We start from the raw sequence: 21,328 nt of genomic DNA on the forward strand, positions 1-21,328 counted from the left end.
CTAACCCCGTACTGTACCTGTCCTGGGGAGTGTTTGATGGGGACAGTGTAGAGGGAGATTTACTCTGTATCTAACCCCCGTACTGTACCTGTCCTGGGGAGTGTTTGATGGGGACAGTGTAGAGGGAGATTTACTCTGTATCTAACCCCGTACTGTACCTGTCCTGGGGAGTGTTTGATGGGGGACAGTGTAGAGGGAGCTTTACTCTGTATCTAACCCCCGTACTGTACCTGTCCTGGGGAGTGTTTGATGGGGGACAGTGTAGAGGGAGATTTACTCTGTATCTAACCCCGTACTGTACCTGTCCTGGGGAGTGTTTGATGGGGGACAGTGTAGAGGGAGCTTTACTCTGTATCTAACCCCCGTACTGTACCTGTCCTGGGAGTGTTTGATGGGGACAGTGTAGAGGGAGCTTTACTCTGTATCTAACCCCGTACTGTACCTGTCCTGGGAGTGTTTGATGGGGACAGTGTAGAGGGAGATTTACTCTGTATCTAACCCTGTACTGTACCTGTCCTGGGAGTGTTTGATGGGGACAATGTAGACGGTGGTTTATAGCTGATACAATGACTGTATTTGTGTTTCTATTTTCTCAGCACTGGTTGACCCGTTATGGATACCTCCCTCCTCAGGACACAGTTACCGGGAAGCTGCAGACCTGGGATACAGTGATCAATGCTATCAGATCCATGCAGAGATTTGGAGGAATTGAAGTGACAGGTGCCCTTGGTACGGTCAGCCCGATATCCTCTCGCATTAGCAGCATTCCTGAATGGTATTCTTTCAATCCGTGTTGTGTGTATTCCCTGTCTGCTCCCCTTGTGTATTCCTGGTCACAAGGATGAGGAAAGTCCCAGGATCCAATCGTAGCCTCGGCTTGCATTTCCGAGTCTGCCCAGCCTTTTGATTTGATCGTGACTGATCGTCCACTTCAATGCCTTTTTCCCACACTATAATCAGATGCCTTTCTATCTGAAAGATTAACCAGGCTGGAGCTCTTTTCTCGAGAGAAGAGAAGGCTGAGGGATAACCTGATGGCACAGAAACAGGCCATTCGGCCCATCCACTGCGTGCCGGGTTTCCTGCTCCACATGATCCTCCTCCCACCCCCTCTCCATATCCTTACATTCCTTTCTCCCTCCTGTGTTAATCCAGCTTCCCCCTTAAATACATCGACACTGTTCACCTCAACCACTCCCTGTGGTAGTGAGTTCCACATTCTCCCCACTCTCTGGGGAAAGAGCTTTCTCCTCAATTTCCCATTGGATTTATTAGTGAGTGTCTTCTAGTGATGGGCCCTAGTTCAGGTCTGGCTGACAAGTGGAAACATCATCTCTACGTCTACCCTATCAAACACAGTGTCACAGTGCTCTGAGTGTGGTCTAACCGAGGGATATGGAGACCGGAACTGTGCACAGTGCTCCCAGTGTGGTCTAACCGAGGGATACGGAGACTGGAACTGTGCACAGTGCTCCGAGTGTGGTCTAACCGAGGGATATGGAGACTGGAACTGTGCACAGTGCTCCGAATGTGGTCTAACCGAGGGATATGGAGACTGGAACTGTGCACAGTGCTCCGAGTGTGGTCTAACCGAGGGATATGGAGACTGGAACTGTGCACAGTGCTCCGAATGTGGTCTAACCGAGGGATATGGAAACTGGAACTGTGCACAGTGCTCCGAGTGTGGTCTAACTGAGGGATATGGAGACTGGAACTGTGGACACTGCTCCGAGTGTGGTCTAACTGAGGGATACGGAGACTGGAACTGTGCACAGTGCTCCGAGTGTGGTCTAACCGAGGGATACGGAGACTGGAACTGTGCACAGTGCTCCGAGTGTGGTCTAACTGAGGGATATGGAGACTGGAACTGTGCACAGTGCTCCGAGTGTGGTCTAACCAAGGGATATGGAGACTGGAACTGTGGACACTGCTCCGAGTGTGGTCTAACTGAGGGATACGGAGACTGGAACTGTGCACAGTGCTCCGAGTGTGGTCTAACAGAGAGATATGGAGACTGGAACTGTGCACAGTGCTCCGAGTGTGGTCTAACCGAGGGATATGGAGACCGGAACTGTGCACAGTGCTCCGAATGTGGTCTAACCGAGGGATATGGAGACCGGAACTGTGCACAGTGCTCCGAGTGTGGTCTAACCGAGGGACATGGAGACCGGAACTGTGCACAGTGCTCCGAGTGTGGTCTAACCGAGGGATATGGAGACTGGAACTGTGCACAGTGCTCCGAGTGTGGTCTAACCGAGGGATATGGAGACTGGAACTGTGCACAGTGCTCCGAGTGTGGTCTAACTGAGGGATATGGAGACTGGAACTGTGCACAGTGCTCCGAGTGTGGTCTAACCGAGGGATATGGAGACTGGAACTGTGCACAGTGCCTCGAGTGTGGTCTAACTGAGGGATATGGAGACTGGAACTGTGCACAGTGCTCCGAGTGTGGTCTAACCGAGGAATACGGAGACTGGAACTGTGCACAGTGCTCCGAGTGTGGTCTAACTGAGGGATATGGAGACCGGAACTGTGCACAGTGCTCCGAGTGTGATCTAACCGAGGGATATGGAGACCGGAACTGTGCACAGTGCTCCGAGTGTGGTCTAACCGAGGGATATGAAGACTGGAACTGTGCACAGTGCTCCGAGTGTGGTCTAACCGAGGGATATGGAGACTGGAACTGTGCACAGTGCTCCGAGTGTGGTCTAACCGAGGGATATGGAGACTGGAACTGTGCACAGTGCTCCAAGTGTGGTCTAACCGAGGTATATGGAGACCGGAACTGTGCACAGTGCTCCGAGTGTGTTCCAACTGAGGGATATGGAGACCGGAACTCTGCACAGTGCTCCGAGTGTGTTCTAACTGAGGGATATGGAGACTGGAACTGTGCACAGTGCTCCGAGTGTGGTCTAACCGAGGTATATGGAGACTGGAACTGTGCACAGTGCTCCGAGTGTGGTCTAACCAAGGGATATGGAGACTGGAACTGTGCACAGTGCTCCGAGTGTGGTCTAACCGAGGGATATGGAGACTGGAACTGTGCACAGTGCTCCGAGTGTGGTCTAACCGAGGGATATGGAGACTGGAACTGTGCACAGTGCTCCGAGTGTGGTCTAACCAAGGGATATGGAGACTGGAACTGTGCACAGTGCTCCGAGTGTGGTCTAACTGAGGGATATGGAGACTGGAACTGTGCACAGTGCTCCGAGTGTGGTTGAACTGAGGGATATGGAGACTGGAACTGTGCACAGTGCTCCGAGTGTGGTCAAACCGAGGGATATGGAGACCGGAACTGTGCACAGTGCTCCGAGTGTGGTCTAACCGAGGGATATGGAGACCGGAACTGTGCACAGTGCTCCGAGTCTGGTCTAACCAAGTTCCATTCACCCAGTATCCCTTGTCTTCAGTGACCTAAACTGACTCCCGGTCCGGACTAGCCTCGATTTTTAAATCCTCAGATGTGTGTTCCAAACTCTTCATGATCGCACCCCTCCCTATCTCTAACGTCCTCCAGCCTCTACACCCCTCCCTATCTCCGTAACCTCCTCCAGCCCCGACAACCCTCCCTATCTCTAACCTCCTCCAGCCTCTACGACCCTCCCTATGTCTGTAACCTCCTCCAGACCCTCAAACCCTCCCTATCTCTGTAACCTCCTCCAGCCCCTACAACCTTCCCTATCTCTGTAAAGTCCTCCAGCCCCTACAACCCTCCCTATCTCTAACCTCCTCCAGCCTCTACGACCCTCCCTATCTCTGTAACCTCCTCCAGTCCCGACACCCCTCCCTATCTCTGTCGCCTCCTCCAACCCCTACACTCCTCCGAGATCTCTGTGCTCCTCCAATTCCAGCCTCTTGTCCATCTCCCGATTCCCATCGCTCCAACATTGGCGGCCGTGTCTTCAGCTGCCTGGGGCCCTAAGCTCTGGAATTCCCTCCCTGAACCTCTCCGCCTCTCTCTCTCTCTCCTGCTTTCAGACTCTCCTTAAAACCTCCCTCTTTGGTCACCTGTCCGAATATCCCCCAATGGGTCTCGATGTCAGATTCCTGTCTGAGTATCTCTGCTGTAAAGAGTCATCGAATCATTTTTTTTTCATTCACTCATGGGATGTGGGCGTCACTGGCCAGGCCAGCATTTATTGCCCATCTCTAATTTCCCTTGAGAAGGTGGTGGTGAGCTGCCTTCTTGAACCGCTGCAGTCCGTGTGGGGTAGGTATACCCACTGTGCTGTTAGGAAGGGAGTTCCAGGATTTTGACCCAGTGACAGTGAAGGAACGGCGATATAGTTCCAAGTCAGGATGGTGTGTGACTCGGAGGGGAACTTGCAGGTGGTGGTGTTCCCATGCATTTGCTGCCCTTGTCCTTCTAGTTGGTAGAGGTCACGGGTTTGGAAGGTGCTGTCTAAGGAGCCTTGGTGCATTGCTGCAGTGCATCTTGTAGATGGTACACACTGCTGCCACTGTGCGTCGGTGGTGGAGGGAGTGAATGTTTGTAGATGGGGTGCTAATCAAGCGGGCTGCTTTGTCCTGGATGGTGTCGAGCTTCTTGAGTGTTGTTGGAGCTGCTCCCATCCAGGCAAGTGGAGAGTATTCCATCACACTCCTGACTTGTGTCTTGTAGATGGTGGACAGGCTTTGGAGAGTCAGGAGGTGAGTTACTCGCTGCAGGATTCCTAGCCTCTGACCTGCTCTTGTAGCCACGGTATTTATATGGCTACTCCAGTTCAGTTTCTGGTCAATGGTAACCGCCAGGATGTTTATATTTATGACACAGAATTCTGCCCATTGAGTCCATGCTAGCCCTCTGCAGAGCTATCCACTCAGTCCCACTCCCCCGCTCGATCCCTGTAGCCTGCAAGTTAATTTCCCTCAATTACCCATCCAGTTTCCTTTAGAAATCATTGATCGTCTTCACTTCCACCTCCCTCGTGGGCAGCGAGTTCCAGATCATTACCACCCACTGTGTAAAAAAGATTTCCCTCAGATCCCTTCACCACCCACCCCCCACCGCATCTCTTACCCAAAATCTTCAATCTGTGTCTCCCAGTCCTTGTACCATCAGTTACTGGGAACAGTTTTTCCTTGTTTAACTTCTCTAAACCTGTCAGTATCTTGTACATCTCTATTAAATCACCCCTCAATCTCCTTTGCTCCATGGAGAACAACCCCAGCTTTTCCAACCTAACCTTGTAACTCAAATCCCCCATCCCTGGAACCATTCTGTGTAAATCTCCTCTGCACCCTCTCAAGGACCCTCACATCCTTCCTGAAGTGTGGTGACCAGAACTGGACACAATACTCCAGTTGTGTCCCAACCAGAGCTTTATAAAGGTTCAGCATGACTTCCCTGCTTTTGTACTCAATGTCTCTGTTCATGAAGCCCAAGATCTCATAAGCTTTACTAACCAGTCTCTCAGTATATCCGACCACCTTCAAAGATCGATGCACAAGCACCTCCAGGTCCCTCTGCTCCTGCGCACTCTTTAGAACTCTGCCATTAAGTCTATATTACCTCTCCCTATTCCTTCTGACAAAATGCATCACCTCACACTTGTCAGTATTAAACTCCATCTGCCACCTCTCTGCCCATTCTGCTAGCCTATCTGTGTCCTGTTGCAGGCAGTTCGGATCATCCTGTTTGTCATTCCTCCAAGTTTGGCATCATCAAATTTTGAGATTGTACTCTATTCCAGTATCAAAAAGCAGTGGTCCCAGCACTGACCCTTGGGGAATATCACTGTCTACCATCCTCCAGTCTGAAAAACAACCATTTACAATGGCTCGCTGTTTTCTCTCTCCTGAAGCCAATATTTTTGACACAATTGGACACTGACCCTCCTTTTCCATGAGCCTCAATTTTGTTAACCAGCCTTTTATATGGTACCTTATCAAATGCTTTCTTAAAATCCAGATCAACATCTACCGCATTCCCTTCATTAAAAAATTCAATGAGATTAGTCAAGCAGGATCTGCCTTTTACAAATCCGTGCTGGCTCTCACTAATTAACTGCGTGCAATGTTTTCCTGTGTTAAAGACACAGTACAAACAAGAATTGTTGGTGGGATTAATTAATTTGACTTCTCTCTATCTAGACGAAGCAACATTGAATCTAACACAGACTCCTCGGTGCTCCATTCCCGACGTATTCCCTGTACAATCGGGCCGAAGGCGGAGGAATCCAGAAAATATCTGGAAGAAGAAGCACATTTCATGGAAGTGGGTATCAGGGATTAAAGGTTACATCGAAGCATCTCTCCATTTACACCCACCTCTCCCCATTTACACACACCAGGCAGTTTGTTCCCTATCGGAGTGGGATTAACCCTCTCACCCACCTCTCCCCATTTACACACACCGGGCAGCCTGTTCCCGATCAGAGTGGGATTAACCCTCTCACCCACCTCTCCCCATTTACACTCACCGGGCAGCCTGTTCCCTATCGGAGTGGGATTAACCCTCTCACCCACCTCTCCCTATTTACACACACCAGGCAGCCTGTTCCTTATCAGAGTGGGATTAACCCTCTCACCCACCTCTCCCCATTTACACACACCGGGCAGCCTGTTCCCTATCGGAGTGGAATTAACCCTCTCACACACCTCTCCCCATTTACACACACCGGGCAGTCTGTTCCCTATCGGAGTGGAATTAACCCTCTCACCCACCTCTCCCTATTTACACACACCAGGCAGCCTGTTCCTTATCAGAGTGGGATTAACCCTCTCACCCACCTCTCCCTATTTACACACACCAGGCAGCCTGTTCCCTATCGGAGTGGAATTAACCCTCTCACCCACCTCTCCCTATTTACACACACCAGGCAGCCTGTTCCTTATCAGAGTGGGATTAACCCTCTCACCCACCTCTCCCCATTTACACACACCGGGCAGCCTGTTCCCTATCGGAGTGGAATTAACCCTCTCACCCACCTCTCCCTATTTACACACACCAGGCAGCCTGTTCCTTATCAGAGTGGAATTAACCCTCTCACCCACCTCTCCCTATTTACACACACCAGGCAGCCTGTTCCTTATCAGAGTGGGATTAACCCTCTCACCCACCCCTCCCCATTTACACTCACCGGGCAGCCTGTTCCCTATCGGAGTGGAATTAACCCTCTCACCCACCTCTCCCCATTTACACACACCGGGCAGTTTGTTCCCTATCGGAGTGGGATTAACCCTCTCACCCACCTCTCCCCATTTACACTCACCGGGCAGTTTGTTCCCTATCGGAGTGGGATTAACCCTCTCACACACCTCTCCCCATTTACACTCACCGGGCAGCCTGTTCCCGATCGGAGTGGGATTAACCCTCTCACCCACCTCTCCCCATTTACACACACCGGGCAGTCTGTTTCCTATCGGAGTGGGATTAACACTCTCACCCACCTCTCCCCATTTACACTCACCGGGCAGCCTGTTCCCGATCGGAGTGGGATTAACCCTCTCACCCACCTCTCCCCATTTACACTCACCGGGCAGTTTGTTCCCTATCGGAGTGGGATTAACCCTCTCACACACCTCTCCCCATTTACACTCACCGGGCAGCCTGTTCCCGATCGGAGTGGGATTAACCCTCTCACCCACCTCTCCCCATTTACACACACCGGGCAGCCTGTTCCCGATCGGAGTGGGATTAACCCTCTCACCCACCTCTCCCCATTTACACACACCGGGCAGCCTGTTCCCTATCGGAGTGGGATTAACCCTCTCACACACCTCGCCCCATTTACACACACCGGGCAGCCTGTTCCCGATCGGAGTGGGATTAACCCTCTCACCCACCTCTCCCCATTTACACACACCGGGCAGCCTGTTCCCTATCGGAGTGGGATTAACCCTCTCACCCACCTCTCCCCATTTACACACACCGGGCAGCCTGTTCCCTATCAGAGTGGGATTAACCCTCTCACCCACCTCTCCCCATTTACACACACCGGGCAGTCTGTTCCCTATCGGAGTGGGATTAACCCTCTCACCCACCTCTCCCCATTTACACTCACCGGGCAGCCTGTTCCCTATCGGAGTGGGATTAACCCTCTCACCCACCTCTCCCCATTTACACTCACCGGGCAGCCTGTTCCCGATCGGAGTGGGATTAACCCTCTCACCCACCTCTCCCCATTTACACACACCGGGCAGCCTGTTCCCTATCGGAGTGGGATTAACCCTCTCACCCACCTCTCACCATTTACACACACCGGGCAGTCTGTTCCCTATCGGAGTGGGATTAACCCTCTCACCCACCTCTCCCCATTTACACACACCGGTCAGTCTGTTCCCTATCGGAGTGGGATTAACCCTCTCACCCACCTCTCCCCATTTACACACACCGGGCAGCCTGTTCCCGATCGGAGTGGGATTAACCCTCTCACCCACCTCTCCCCATTTACACACACCGGGCAGCCTGTTCCCTATCGGAGTGGGATTAACCCTCTCACCCACCTCTCGCCATTTACACACACCGGGCAGTCTGTTCCCTATCGGAGGGGGATTAACCCTCTCACCCACCTCTCCCCATTTACACACACCGGGCAGCCTGTTCCCTATCGGAGTGGGATTAACCCGCTCACCCACCTCTCCCCATTTACACACACCGGGCAGCCTGTTCCCTATCGGAGTGGGATGAAACATCTCACCCACCTCTTCCCATTTACACACACAAGGAACAAAGAACAAAGAACAGTACAGCACAGGAACAGGCCATTCGGCCCTCCAAGCCTGCGCCGATCTTGATGCCTGCCGAAACTAAAACCTTCTGCACTTCCGGGTTCCGTATCCCTCTATTCCCATTCTGTTCATGTATTTGTCAAGATGCCTCTTAAACGTCTCTATGGTACCTGCTTCCACCACCTCCCCCGGTAACAAGTTCCAGACACTCACCAGCCTCTGTGTAAAGAACTTGCCTCACACATCCCCTCTCAACTTTGCCCCTCTCACCTTAAACCGGGCAGCCTTTTCCCTTAAACTTTTGCGACAGACGTTATACGTAAGGTCCCGAATGGGAGATTGGTCATGGAGGTAAGAGCCCATGGGATCCAGGGCAATTTGGCAAATTGGATCCAAAATTGGCTTAGTGGCAGGAGGCAGAGGGTGATGGTCGAGGGTTGTTTTTGCGATTGGAAGCCTGTGACCAGTGGTGTACCACAGGGATCGGTGCTGGGACCCTTGCTGTTTGTAGTGTACATTAATGATTGAGATGTGAATATAGGAGGTATGATCAGTAAGTTTGCAGATGACCCAAAAATTGGTGGTGTTCTAAATAGTGAGGAGGAAAGCCTTAGATTACAGGACTATATAGATGGGCTGGTAAGATGGGCGGAGCAGTGGCAAATGGAATTTAATCCTGAGAAGTGTGAGGTGATGCATTTTGGGAGGACTAACAAGGCAAGGGAATAAACAATGGATGGTAGGACCATAGGAAGTACAGAAGGTCAGAGGGACCTTGGTGTACTTGTCCATAGATCACTGAAGGCAGCAGCACAGGTAGATAAGGTGGTTAGGAAGGCATATGGGATACTTGCCTTTATTAGCCGAGGAATAGAATATAAGAGCACGGAGGTTATGATGGAGCTGTATAAAATGCTAGTTAGACCACAGCTGGAGTACTGTGTACAGTTCTGGTCACCACACTATAGGAAGGATGTGATTGCACTGGAGAGAGTGCAGAGGAGATTCACCAGGATGTTGCCTGGGCTGGAGCATTTCAGCGATGAAGAGAGACTGGATAGGCTAGGGTTGTTTTTCTTAGAGCAGAGAAGGCTGAGGGGGGACCTGATTGAGGGATACAAAATTATGAGGGGCATTGATAGGTTGGATAGGAAGAAACTTATTCCCTTAGTGGAGGTGTCAATAACCAGGGGGCATAGATTTAAGGTAAGGGGCAGGAGGTTTAGAGGGGATTTGAGGAAGAATTTTTCACCCAGAGGGTGGTTGGAATCTGGAACACACTGCCTGAAGAGGTGGTAGAGTCAGGAACCCTCACAACATTTAAGAAGTATTTAGATGAGCACTTGAAATGCCACAGTATACAAAGCTACGGGCCAAGTGCTGGAAAATGGGATTCGAATAGATAGGTGCTTGATGGCCTGCACGGACACGATGGGCCGAAGGGCCTGTTTCTGTACTGTATAACTCTTTGACTCCATGACTCTGTGACTCACTGAAACAGATTGTCTGGTTGTTATCACATGCTGTGTGTGGGATCTTGCTGTGCACAATGTCCTTGCCATGTTTCCTATGTTACAAGAGTACTTCACACTTCAACTCATTGGCTGTTCAGCACCCGGGATATCCAGAGGAGGTGAATGCTGCTGGAAAACCTGGAGGTCGTTCCAATCAGTCGGGTGTTTGGGAGGAGACTGAGGCAGAGTCTCTCTGTGTCTCCCACTCTCTGTCTCTGTCTCTCTCTGTCTCTCACTGTGTCTCTCACTCTATCTTTCACTCGGTCTCTTTATCTCTGTCTCTCACTCTTTGTCTTTGTCGCTCTGCCTCTCTCTCTGTCTCTCACTCTGTCACCCGCTCTCTCACTCTGTGTTTCTTACTCGCTCTGTCTGTCTGAGTCTCTCTCTCTGTCTGAGTGTGTGTGTGTGTGTGTGTGTGTGTGTGTGTGTGTGTGTGCGTCTCTCTCTCTCTCTCTCTGTCTGTGTGTGTGTCCCACTCTCTCTCTCTCAGTCTCTCCTTATCTCTCAGTTTCTCCATGTGTCTCTCCCCCCTCTGTCTGTGTGTCTCTCTCTGTCTGTATGTGTGTGTGTGTCTCTCACTCTGTCTTTCTGTGTGTTTCTCTGTCTGTGCGTCTGTCTGTCTGTGTGTCTCTCTCTGTCTCACAGTCTCTCCTTATCTCTCAGTTTCTCCATGTGTCTCTCCCCCCTCTGTCTGTCTGTGTGTGTGCGTGTCTCTCACTCTGTCTGTCTCTCTCTGTCTGTGTGTGTGTGTGTCTCTCTCACTCTGTCTTTCTGTGTGTTTCTCTGTCTCTGTGTGTGTCCCTCTCTCTCTCTCACAGTCTCTCCCTATCTCTCAGTTTCTCCATGTGTCTCTCCCCCCTCTGTCTGTCTGTGTGTGTGTCTCTCTCTTTCTCTCCTTGTGTTTCCCTCTCCCTATCTCTGCCCCTCTCTCTGTCTCTATGCCTCTCTTTCTGCATCTCTCTCCCTGCTTCTATCTCTCACTCACTCTCTCTCTCTTTCTCTCATTGTCTCTGTGTCTCTATCTCTCATTCTGCCTCACTCAATGCTGCTCTCTCTCGGTATCCAGAATCCAGAGCTATCCCAGTGACCCCTCGTTGGACCGCGAGACGATTCGTGCTCTCATGTTCTATGGGCTGAAGATCTGGAGTGATGTTTCACCGTTACATTTCCATGAAGTAGTGGGAGAGAGAGCGGACATTGTGATCGGGTTCCCGACAGCTCAACACGGAGACAGTTACCCCTTCGATGGGACAGGAGGGATGGTGGCACACGCATTCCTACCCGGAGAGCACAAGATGGCCGGGAGCGTCCACTTCGACGGAGAGGAAACCTGGAGCTTCAGATCACCCGGTGATTAACTGTGTATCTAACCCCCGTACTGTACCTGTCCTGGGAGTGTTTGATGGGGACAGTGTAGAGGGAGATTTACTCTGTATCTAACCCCCGTACTGTACCTGTCCTGGGAGTGTTTGATGGGGACAGTGTAGAGGGAGCTTTACTCTGTATCTAATCCCCGTACTGTACCTGTCCTGGGAGTGTTTGATGGGGACAGTGTAGAGGGAGCTTTACTCTGTATCTAACCCCGTTTTTTTTTTTTTTTTCTTTTTTTTTCTCAAGGTGACCTTTATACCCCAGGCCCCTTTTATATTTTTCACATCGAGGGGGCCTTTATCCCTCAGGCCCCCTTTATGTACATATTTACAGTTTTAAAATAACTTTATTAAAACAGATAAATAAACAAAAAACTCAAATTAAAATGCCATTCTCGGCGTCGACGATGCACTCCAGTCCCTGCGGTGCCCACCGGTCGCGGAAGGCCTCAAGCGTACCGACTGACACCGCATGCTCCTTTTCCAGGGACACCCGGGCGCGAACGTAACCGCGGAAGAGGGGCAGGCAATCGGGGAGGACGGACCCCCCGACGGCCCGCAACCTGGACCTGTGAATTGCCACCTTGGCCAGGCCCAGGAGCAGACCGACGAGGAGATCCTCCTCCCGGCCCAAGCCCCTCCGCCCCGGGTGCCCAAAGATCAGGAGCGTGGGACTGAAGTGCAGCCAGAATTTGAGGAGCAGCCCCTTCAGATACTCAAATAGGGGCTGCAACCTCGCACACTCCATATAAATGTGGAACACGGACTCGTCCAGGCCGCAGAAAGTACAGCTGGCCTGGGAGTCCGTGAACCTACTTAAAAGTCTATTGCACGGGACTGCTCTGTGCAGCACCCTCCACCCCAGGTCCCCGATGTAAAGGGGGAGGACTCCCGCGTAGAGAGACCTCCATCGGGGTTTCCCCTCGCCGCCAGATGGCAACGCGGACCGCCAGGGCGTGTCCGGCCGGCTGACGAGGGCGAGGAAGTGGAGAGTGTGCAGGAACAGCCCGTACAGGAAACCCCTCCGCGCCGATTGGAATGGCACGGAGGGCATTTCCGAGAGGCGGCTCGGGTTGTGCGGGACCGGCTCCCGAGGAGGGTTTCGGGGCCTGGGTCCGATGAGCAGTTCCGGCCGAGCGGGGGTCGGCTCGGCCGGGATCGCTCCGCACTCCCGAGCCCCCTCGCCACCCGCAGTGAGGGGCGTCCCGGGGGTTTCGGCTACTCCTCCGCCCGCCGGACCGTCCCCGGAGTCGGCCGCCCGGACAGCCGAGGCGCTCTCCTCCGCCGGCGGGGGAGCGCCCTGACTGGAGGCGACCATGTTCCAGACTCGGAAAAGATCCCGGTAAAAGACAGGCAACTCCCTCAGAGAGGCGCGGCTAACGGACTCCACCGGGAGCTGCGTGTCGTCTTGAAGGCAGTGACACTGGCGGAAAAAATACGTCGCCAGCGCACACCATCTGGGAGGACGCTCGACGTACAGGTATCTCTGCAGGGTCCGAAGGCGGAGAGTCGCAGCCTGGGTGCGGACGCACACCAGCGACTGACCGCCCTCCTCGATCGGGAGACTCAGGACCGCGGCAGAGACCCAGTGTTTCCTCTTGCCCCAGAAGAAATCGACGAGTTTCTTCTGGATCTTGGTGGCAAATACAGGGGGCGGGGCCAAAGTGACCAACCGGTACCACAGCATGGAGGCCACCAGTTGGTTTATGACCAACGCTCGGCCCCTGTAGGAAAGCACTCGGAGCAGTCCTGTCCAGCGCCCCAGCCGAGCGGTGACTTTCGCCTCCAACTCCTGCCAGTTTGCCGGCCAGGCTTCCTCAGCGGGGCTAAGGTGGACTCCCAGATAGAGGAGGTGCGTGGTGCTCCACGCAAAAGGTGTCATCTCCTCCGGCAGGGAGTCCACCCGCCACTGACCAACCAGGAGTCCGGAACATTTCTCCCAATTGATCCTCGCGGAGGACGCGGCAGAAAAGGTCTGCTGGCAGTCGCGCATCCTCCGCAAGTCAACGGGATCTGTGATTGCGAGGAGCACGTCGTCGGCGTAAGCCGAGAGGACGACCCGCATGGCCGGCTCGCGCAGAGCCAATCCCGTCAACCTCCTGCGAAGCAGGCACAGGAAGGGCTCCACGCAGATGGTATACAATTGGCCGGACATGGGGCACCCCTGACGCACTCCTCTCCCAAATCGAAGGGGCGCCGTCAAGGACCCGTTAACTTTGACTAGACACTCTGCGGCGGCGTATAAAAGTCGGACCCGGGCCACGAAATGCGGCCCGAGTCCGAAAGCGCGCAGAGTCCCGAAAAGGTAATCGTGATCCACCCTGTCGAACGCCTTCTCCATATCGAGGGAGAGAAAGGCGACCGACTGACCAGTCCTCTGGGAAAGATGGATCAGGTCCCGGACCAGGTGGATGTTGTCCTGGATGGACCGGCCCGGGACCGTGTAGGACTGGTCGGGGTGGATCATGTGGGCCAGCACGGAGCCCAGGCGGGTAGACATAGCCCGGGCAAAGATCTTATAATCCGTGCTGAGGAGGGAGACCGGACGCCAGTTTTTAAGCAGGCGGAGATCGCCCCTCTTCGGCAGCAGGACGATGACCGCCCTGCGCCACGAGAGGGGCATCTCCCCGGTCGCCAGGCTTTCCCCCAGGACCCGCGCGTAATCGTCCCCCAGGACGTCCCAGAACGCCCTGAGGAACTCCACGGTCAACCCATCCAGCCCTGGGGATTTGCCCCTCGAGAGCTGGTGGAGGGCGCCAGTCAGCTCCGCCAACGTGAGCGGAGCCTCCAATCCTTCGGCGCCCTCCGGGCTGACCTGCGGCAGGTCCTCCCACAAAACTCTGCGCGCATCCTCGCTGGACGGATCCGGAGAGAACAACGCACTGTAATACGTCCGGACCAGGAGGCCCATTCCCTCCGGATCCGTGATGGAGGATCCGTCGTCGGCCAGCAGCTCGACGAGCTGCTTACGGACCCCCCGCCATTTTTCCAGCGAGTAGAAGAAGGGTGAGGCGCGGTCCAAATCTTCCAGGATCTGGATCCGCGACCTCACGTACGCGCCTCGGGACCCTATGAGCTGCAGGTTCCTCAGCGCGCCCTTCTTCTCTTTGTACGCCTGCCACAGGGCCGGGTCCGCGACAGCATGACCGAGGCGGGATTCCAAGTCGAGCACCTCCCTCTCAAGGCGCCCGATCTCGGCTTCCCGCCTCTTGGTCGACCCCTTCGCGTACTCCTGACAGAAGACGCGGATGTGAGTCTTGCCCACATCCCACCATAGCCTCAAGGAGGGGAAGCCCCCCTGCTTCCTTCTCCAGTCGGCCCAGAATCGACAGAACGAGTCCCGAAATCGCACGTCCTCCAGCAGCCGGTTGTTAAAGTGCCAGTACGCGGACCCCGCCCGCGTGCGGAGCGGAGTGAACTCCGCCCACACCAGGCGGTGGTCCGAGCACGGCACCAGCCGCATGGAGGCCGCCGAAACGCGGGAGACGTACGCCTGCGAAATGTAGAGGCGGTCGATTCGCGACCCCCCTCCTCCAGACCTCCACGTGAAGGCGCTGGAGTCGGGATGGAGATTCCGCCAGACGTCCACCAAGTTAAGGGAGCTGATCAGTCCCCTCAACTTCTCCACCGACGCTTGGCCGCGCTGGGGACCGGAGCGATCCCCCACCTCGAGGGTGCAGTTAAAATCCCCCCCGAGGATGATGCACTCGCCGCTATCGATGGAGCTCAAGAGAGCGGACACTTCTTCAAAGAAGCGCGCTTGCAAAGCGCCGGGCCTGGGCGCGTACACGTTCACAAAGTGGAGCGGCACGCTACCCAGGCGAACGGCGAGGTGGAGCAAGCGGCCCGGCACTAGCTCCTTGACCCCCAAGATCTCCGGCTGAAAAGTCGGGGCCAACAAGATAGCCACCCCACTAGAAATAGGGGTGAGGTGACTCATGTAGACCCCACCCTGCCACTCCAGGAGCCAGGTGGCTTCGTCTCCCGGAACGGTGTGGGTTTCCTGCAGAAAGCTCACCGCGTATCTCCCTTCCCTAAGGACTGAGAGATTGTGAAATCTGCGGTGAGCCCCTCTGCTGCCGTTGATGTTGAGGCTGGCTATGGTTATCTTCATGTCAAAGGTACTTAAAACCCGTCACCAACAGCTCACTGTGAGGAGGGAGTGGAAGTGCACCTGGCCCTCCACTCCCCCAGCAACCCATTGAGGAACACATTAAAACGGCGCCTCTCAACCAGTTTCACGTCCGCGCGCTTGCCCGCTATCTTAAGGGCGGCACGGACGGACTGGATGATCAGCGCCAGATTCGACCAACGGTCGAGGGCCAGCTGAACTTTATTGCGGCAACCCCTGCAAGCCGCGAGGAAATCCCGGAGTTCCGCCGTGGGGATGAGAGGAGATTCGGTGGGAGGCACGAGGGACTCCACCACCTCACTGGCGATGGAATCAAGATCATCCTCCGTGCCCCGCACCGAATCCCCATCCTCCTCCGGGTCGTCACCGCCAGCGGCCAACACATCCACCACACACTGTGGGGCGGACGTCCCGGCCGCGCCAGCTGGTCCCGCCTCCGTCACGATCCCACCCCCAGGATCGATGGCGGAGGAGTCCTCTCTGGGTTCTATTGTGAAACTGGAGCCTGTAGGCACCAGCGGTTCAGGACCCCCCTCCACCTCCATCCCCAGGCCAATGACTGGTCCAGGGGAGACAGAAGTTCCGGACTCCGGGAAACCAGCCGGAGCCGAGACTGGAGGCGGCGAGAGGAGGCCATCTCCCGCTCCGCCAGCACCCACAGGCCCAGCAGATGGAGCAGCATTCTCAGTTATAACTGGGTCGGGTGTCTCCTGGTTGGTGGTGGACTCCGGCTGGGAGGCCCGACCCTCTGGGGCCTCGCCCTCCCCTTCATTCAGGACACCCGACCCAGTCGCAGTGGCGGAATGGGCGGTTTCCCCAGGCTCCCCCACCACAAGCAGGGCCCCACTTACTCCTTCAGGAGGGGCCTCACGTACCGGGGCCATCCCCTCCCCTCCATCCTGAGGAATAGGGAGCACCTGCCCGGACTTTGCAGCCTTGGTGGTGGCGGTAGGGGGCACCTGAGGACCAGAACCAGGAGGCAGCTCCCCTCCAACAGATGGGCCCTGCACCTCAGGGCCCTGTGTTATTTCTGTGGAGGGGTGCCTTCTCCTCTTTTTCGCACTTGGGCGCGGAGACTCAGAGACCTCCATGTCATCAGAGGCCTCCGCCTCCGCACCCTTTTTTCCTTTTTTAGTCACCCTGGGCCTGAGCCCAGCCCTGGGACAGGTGGATTCCATGGGAATGGGCTTTGGGCTGAGCTCAGGCTCGGGTTGAGTCAAAGTGTCCAGGGGACGCGCCTCACGATGTTTCTTTTTTCCCCGCGTCTTCCTTCCGCTCGGACGGACGCTCCCCTCCCCGCCAGAGGCTGTGAAAACCACAGCCTCCGGAACCGACTGAGCGGTGTCTGTTGGATGTGCGGGGGGAGTGGGAGGAGGTGCTGTGGAACCACTCTGGGCCGCCGAGGTGGAGCTGGCGGCCGGGAGGTTGGGGCAGTTCTTCCGAACATGCCCCACCCCCTTGCAGACGTGGCACCGCGCCCCGTCCGAGGTCCAAAAGACGCGGTAGGCCGTCCCCTGGAACTCCACATTAAATTGGCCCTCCGTGTCCTCCTCCCGCGCCAGCTGCATAAATAACTGGCGGCGGAAGGAGTAGACATGTTGGAGGCTGTGCTCCCGAAGACCAAGCCGGACTGGGGTGATCCCCGACCTCACCTCCCCCAGATGGTGCAGGTGGGGGAGGAGGAGCTCACTGGGAATGAAGGGTGGGACGTTGGACAACATTATCCGATGCGCAGTGGCCCCCAGAGGGTCCACTGGCAGGAAGGTCCCCCCCACAGTGAGCCCTTTACTCAGGGCCAGGGACACCGCCCGCTCGGTCTTCAAAAAGAACACAGCCTTCCCATACATCTTTGAGGCCGCAACAATGGCCGAGGGGCCGACAACCACGGCCATTGCCTTAACGCAGGCCTCAATAGACATGTTGGGGTGGGGATAGCTCTTCACCCCATGGCTGCATGTCAATAATTTAAAGGGTGACGGGGCCACGTGGGCAGCCACAGAAGCTGCAGCTGCGTAGGTAGTAGAGGGCCCCGCCACCGGTGATGAAGGGCTTGCCATGGGTCCAAGAGCTAAACCCACCCCAAATTGTGGACTTGCACACTAAATAACAGATTCACAGAAAAATTTGAAAAGACAAACAAACAAACAACAGGTTAGTGGAGAGGCTGAGGTAAGAGAGGAGAGGTAAAGACAGGCTGGAAGGGATGACTTGCTTTCTGGAGGTGGTGCTCACAGTACACTTAAAACAGTCTTTGAAGTTGGTCTTCCGGTCTTCTGGTTGGGGGAGTCGTCTTCACCTGGGTCAGCTGAAGCTGCCCAGGCACTATCTATCCCCTTCCGTCTGTTTAGCTGGGCAGCTTCAGCTGACCCAGGCTTGGCAATTGGGGTGGGGAGGGAGCTTTCCTGTGTGCTTGTGCAGCAGCACAGATTCCTGCTGAATTGGCAGCCCCACCCCTTGTTGTTCCAGCCACTTGTTCCTCCCCCAACAGTCCAAAGTAAATTACTGGTGTTCAGCACCCACCTCCAGACAAAGCCTTGTTTCCACAAAATGTCCCTTTCTTCACTTTAATGGAGACTGTTGTTGGAGTTTTCCTCTGCTTGTTGGTAGCTGCTCTCCCTTGCTCAGTGCAGCTCCTCTCTCCACCTCTGCAACCTCCAACTGCCACCAGCACTCTCAGCTGCACCTCGTTGATGCACTCAGGCTCCCAAATCAGTGGGCAGCCAATCCCAGTGCTGTACCTGTCCTGGGAGTGTTTGATGGGGGACAGTGTAGAGGGAGCTTTACTCTGTATCTAACCCCCGTACTGTACCTGTCCTGGGAGTGTTTGATGGGGACAGTGTAGAGGGAGCTTTACTCTGTATCTAACCCCCGTACTGTACCTGTCCTGGGAGTGTTTGATGGGGACAGTGTAGAGGGAGCTTTACTCTGTATCTAACCCCCGTACTGTACCTGTCCTGGGAGTGTTTGATGGGGACAGTGTAGAGGGAGCTTTACTCTGTATCTAACCCCCGTACTGTACCTGTCCTGGGAGTGTTTGATGAGGACAGTGCAGAGGGAGCTTTACTCTGTATCTAACCCCCGTACTGTACCTGTCCTGGGAGTGTTTGATGGGGACAGTGTAGAGGGAGCTTTACTCTGTATCTAACCCCCGTACTGTACCTGTCCTGGGAGTGTTTGATGGGGACAGTGTAGAGGGAGCTTTACTCTGTATCTAACCCCCGTACTGTACCTGTCCTGGGAGTGTTTGATGGGGACAGTGTAGAGGGAGCTTTACTCTGTATCTAACCCCGTACTGTACCTGTCCTGGGAGTGTTTGATGGGGACAGTGTAGCGGGAGCTTTACTCTGTATCTAACCCCGTACTGTACCTGTCCTGGGAGTGTTTGATGGGGACAGTGTAGAGGGAGCTTTACTCTGTATCTAACCCCGTACTGTACCTGTCCTGGGAGTGTTTGATGGGACAGTGTAGAGGGAGCTTTACTCTGTATCTAACCCCCGTACTGTACCTGTCCTGGGAGTGTTTGATGGAACAGTGTAGAGGGAGCTTTACTCTGTATCTAACCCCCGTACTGTACCTGTCCTGGGAGTGTTTGATGGGGGACAGTGTGGAGGGAGCTTTACTCTGTATCTAACCCCGTTTTTTTTTTTTTTTTTTAGATGAAGCTTTAATCTCCACTGACCCTGTTTTTTTTTTTTTTCTTTTTTTCTTCCTTTTTTTTTCAAGGTGACCTTTATACCCCAGGCCCCTTTTATATTTTTCACATCGAGGGGGCCTTTATCCCTCAGGCCCCCTTTATGTACATATTTACAGTTTTAAAATAACTTTATTAAAACAGATAAATAAACAAAAAACTCAAATTAAAATGCCATTCTCGGCGTCGACGATGCACTCCAGTCCCTGCGGTGCCCACCGGTCGCGGAAGGCCTCAAGCGTACCGGCGGACACCGCATGCTCCTTTTCCAGGGACACCCGGGCGCGAACGTAACCGCGGAAGAGGGGCAGGCAATCGGGGAGGACGGACCCCCCGACGGCCCGCAACCTGGACCTGTGAATTGCCACCTTGGCCAGGCCCAGGAGCAGACCGACGAGGAGATCCTCCTCCCGGCCCAAGCCCCTCCGCACCGGGTGCCCAAAGATCAGGAGCGTGGGACTGAAGTGCAGCCAGAATTTGAGGAGCAGCCCCTTCAGATACTCAAATAGGGGCTGCAACCTCGCACACTCCATATAAATGTGGAACACGGACTCGTCCAGGCCGCAGAAAGTACAGCTGGCCTGGGAGTCCGTGAACCTACTTAAAAGCCTATTGCACGGGACTGCTCTGTGCAGCACCCTCCACCCCAGGTCCCCGATGTAAAGGGGGAAGACTCCCGCGTAGAGAGACCTCCATCGGGGTTTCCCCTCGCCGCCAGATGGCAACGCGGACCGCCAGGGCGTGTCCGGCCGGCTGACGAGGGCGAGGAAGTGGAAAGTGTGCAGGAGCAGCCCGTACAGGAAACCCCTCCGCGCCGATTGGAATGGCACGGAGGGCATTCCCGAGAGGCGGCTCGGGTTGTGCGGGACCGGCTCCCGAGGAGGGTTTCGGGGCCTGGGTCCGATGAGCAGTTCCGGCCCAGCGGGGGTCAGCTCGGCCGGGATCGCTCCGCACTCCCGAGCCCCCTCGCCACCCGCAGTGAGGGGCGTCCCGGGGGTTTCGGCTACTCCTCCGCCCGCCGGACCGTCCCCGGAGTCGGCCGCCCGGACAGCCGAGGCGCTCTCCTCCGCCGGCGGGGGAGCGCCCTGACTGGAGGCGACCATGTTCCAGACTCGGAAAAGATCCCGGTAAAAGACAGGCAACTCCCTCAGAGAGGCGCGGCTAACGGACTCCACCGGGAGCTGCGTGTCGTCTTGAAGGCAGTGACACTGGCGGAAAAAATACGTCGCCAGCGCACACCATCTGGGAGGACGCTCGACGTACAGGTATCTCTGCAGGGTCCGAAGGCGGAGAGTCGCAGCCTGGGTGCGGACGCACACCAGCGACTGACCGCCCTCCTCGATCGGGAGACTCAGGACCGCGGCAGAGACCCAGTGTTTCCTCTTGCCCCAGAAGAAATCGACGAGTTTCTTCTGGATCTTGGTGGCAAATACAGGGGGCGGGGCCAAAGTGACCAACCGGTACCACAGCATGGAGGCCACCAGTTGGTTTATGACCAACGCTCGGCCCCTGTAGGAAAGCACTCGGAGCAGTCCTGTCCAGCGCCCCAGCCGAGCGGTGACTTTCGCCTCCAACTCCTGCCAGTTTGCCGGCCAGGCTTCCTCAGCGGGACTAAGGTGGACTCCCAGATAGAGGAGGTGCGTGGTGCTCCACGCAAAAGGTGTCATCTCCTCCGGCAGGGAGTCCACCCGCCACTGACCAACCAGGAGTCCGGAACATTTCTCCCAATTGATCCTCGCGGAGGACGCGGCAGAAAAGGTCTGCTGGCAGTCGTGCATCCTCCGCAAGTCAACGGGATCTGTGATTGCGAGGAGCACGTCGTCGGCGTAAGCCGAGAGGACGACCCGCATGGCCGGCTCGCGCAGAGCCAATCCCGTCAACCTCCTGCGAAGCAGGCACAGGAAGGGCTCCACGCAGATGGTATACAATTGGCCGGACATGGGGCACC

General features: G+C 55.2%; 1 protein-coding gene across 1 annotated transcript in view; it reads left to right on the plus strand.

Moving 5' to 3' along the window:
- Window positions 1-605: 605 nt before the first annotated feature.
- The window catches only part of LOC137359190 (matrix metalloproteinase-17-like), a 97,161-nt gene continuing 76,438 nt past the window's right edge, over window positions 606-21,328 (plus strand). The window contains exons 1-3 of the mRNA XM_068025253.1: window positions 606-729; window positions 6,094-6,217; window positions 11,254-11,537. Coding sequence (XP_067881354.1) covers window positions 690-729; window positions 6,094-6,217; window positions 11,254-11,537 — 448 coding nt within the window. The 5' untranslated portion in view covers window positions 606-689. The remainder of the gene's footprint in view (window positions 730-6,093; window positions 6,218-11,253; window positions 11,538-21,328) is intronic.

This window comes from Heterodontus francisci, unplaced genomic scaffold, assembly GCF_036365525.1.
Source record: "Heterodontus francisci isolate sHetFra1 unplaced genomic scaffold, sHetFra1.hap1 HAP1_SCAFFOLD_738, whole genome shotgun sequence".
NCBI lineage: Eukaryota > Metazoa > Chordata > Chondrichthyes > Heterodontiformes > Heterodontidae > Heterodontus > Heterodontus francisci.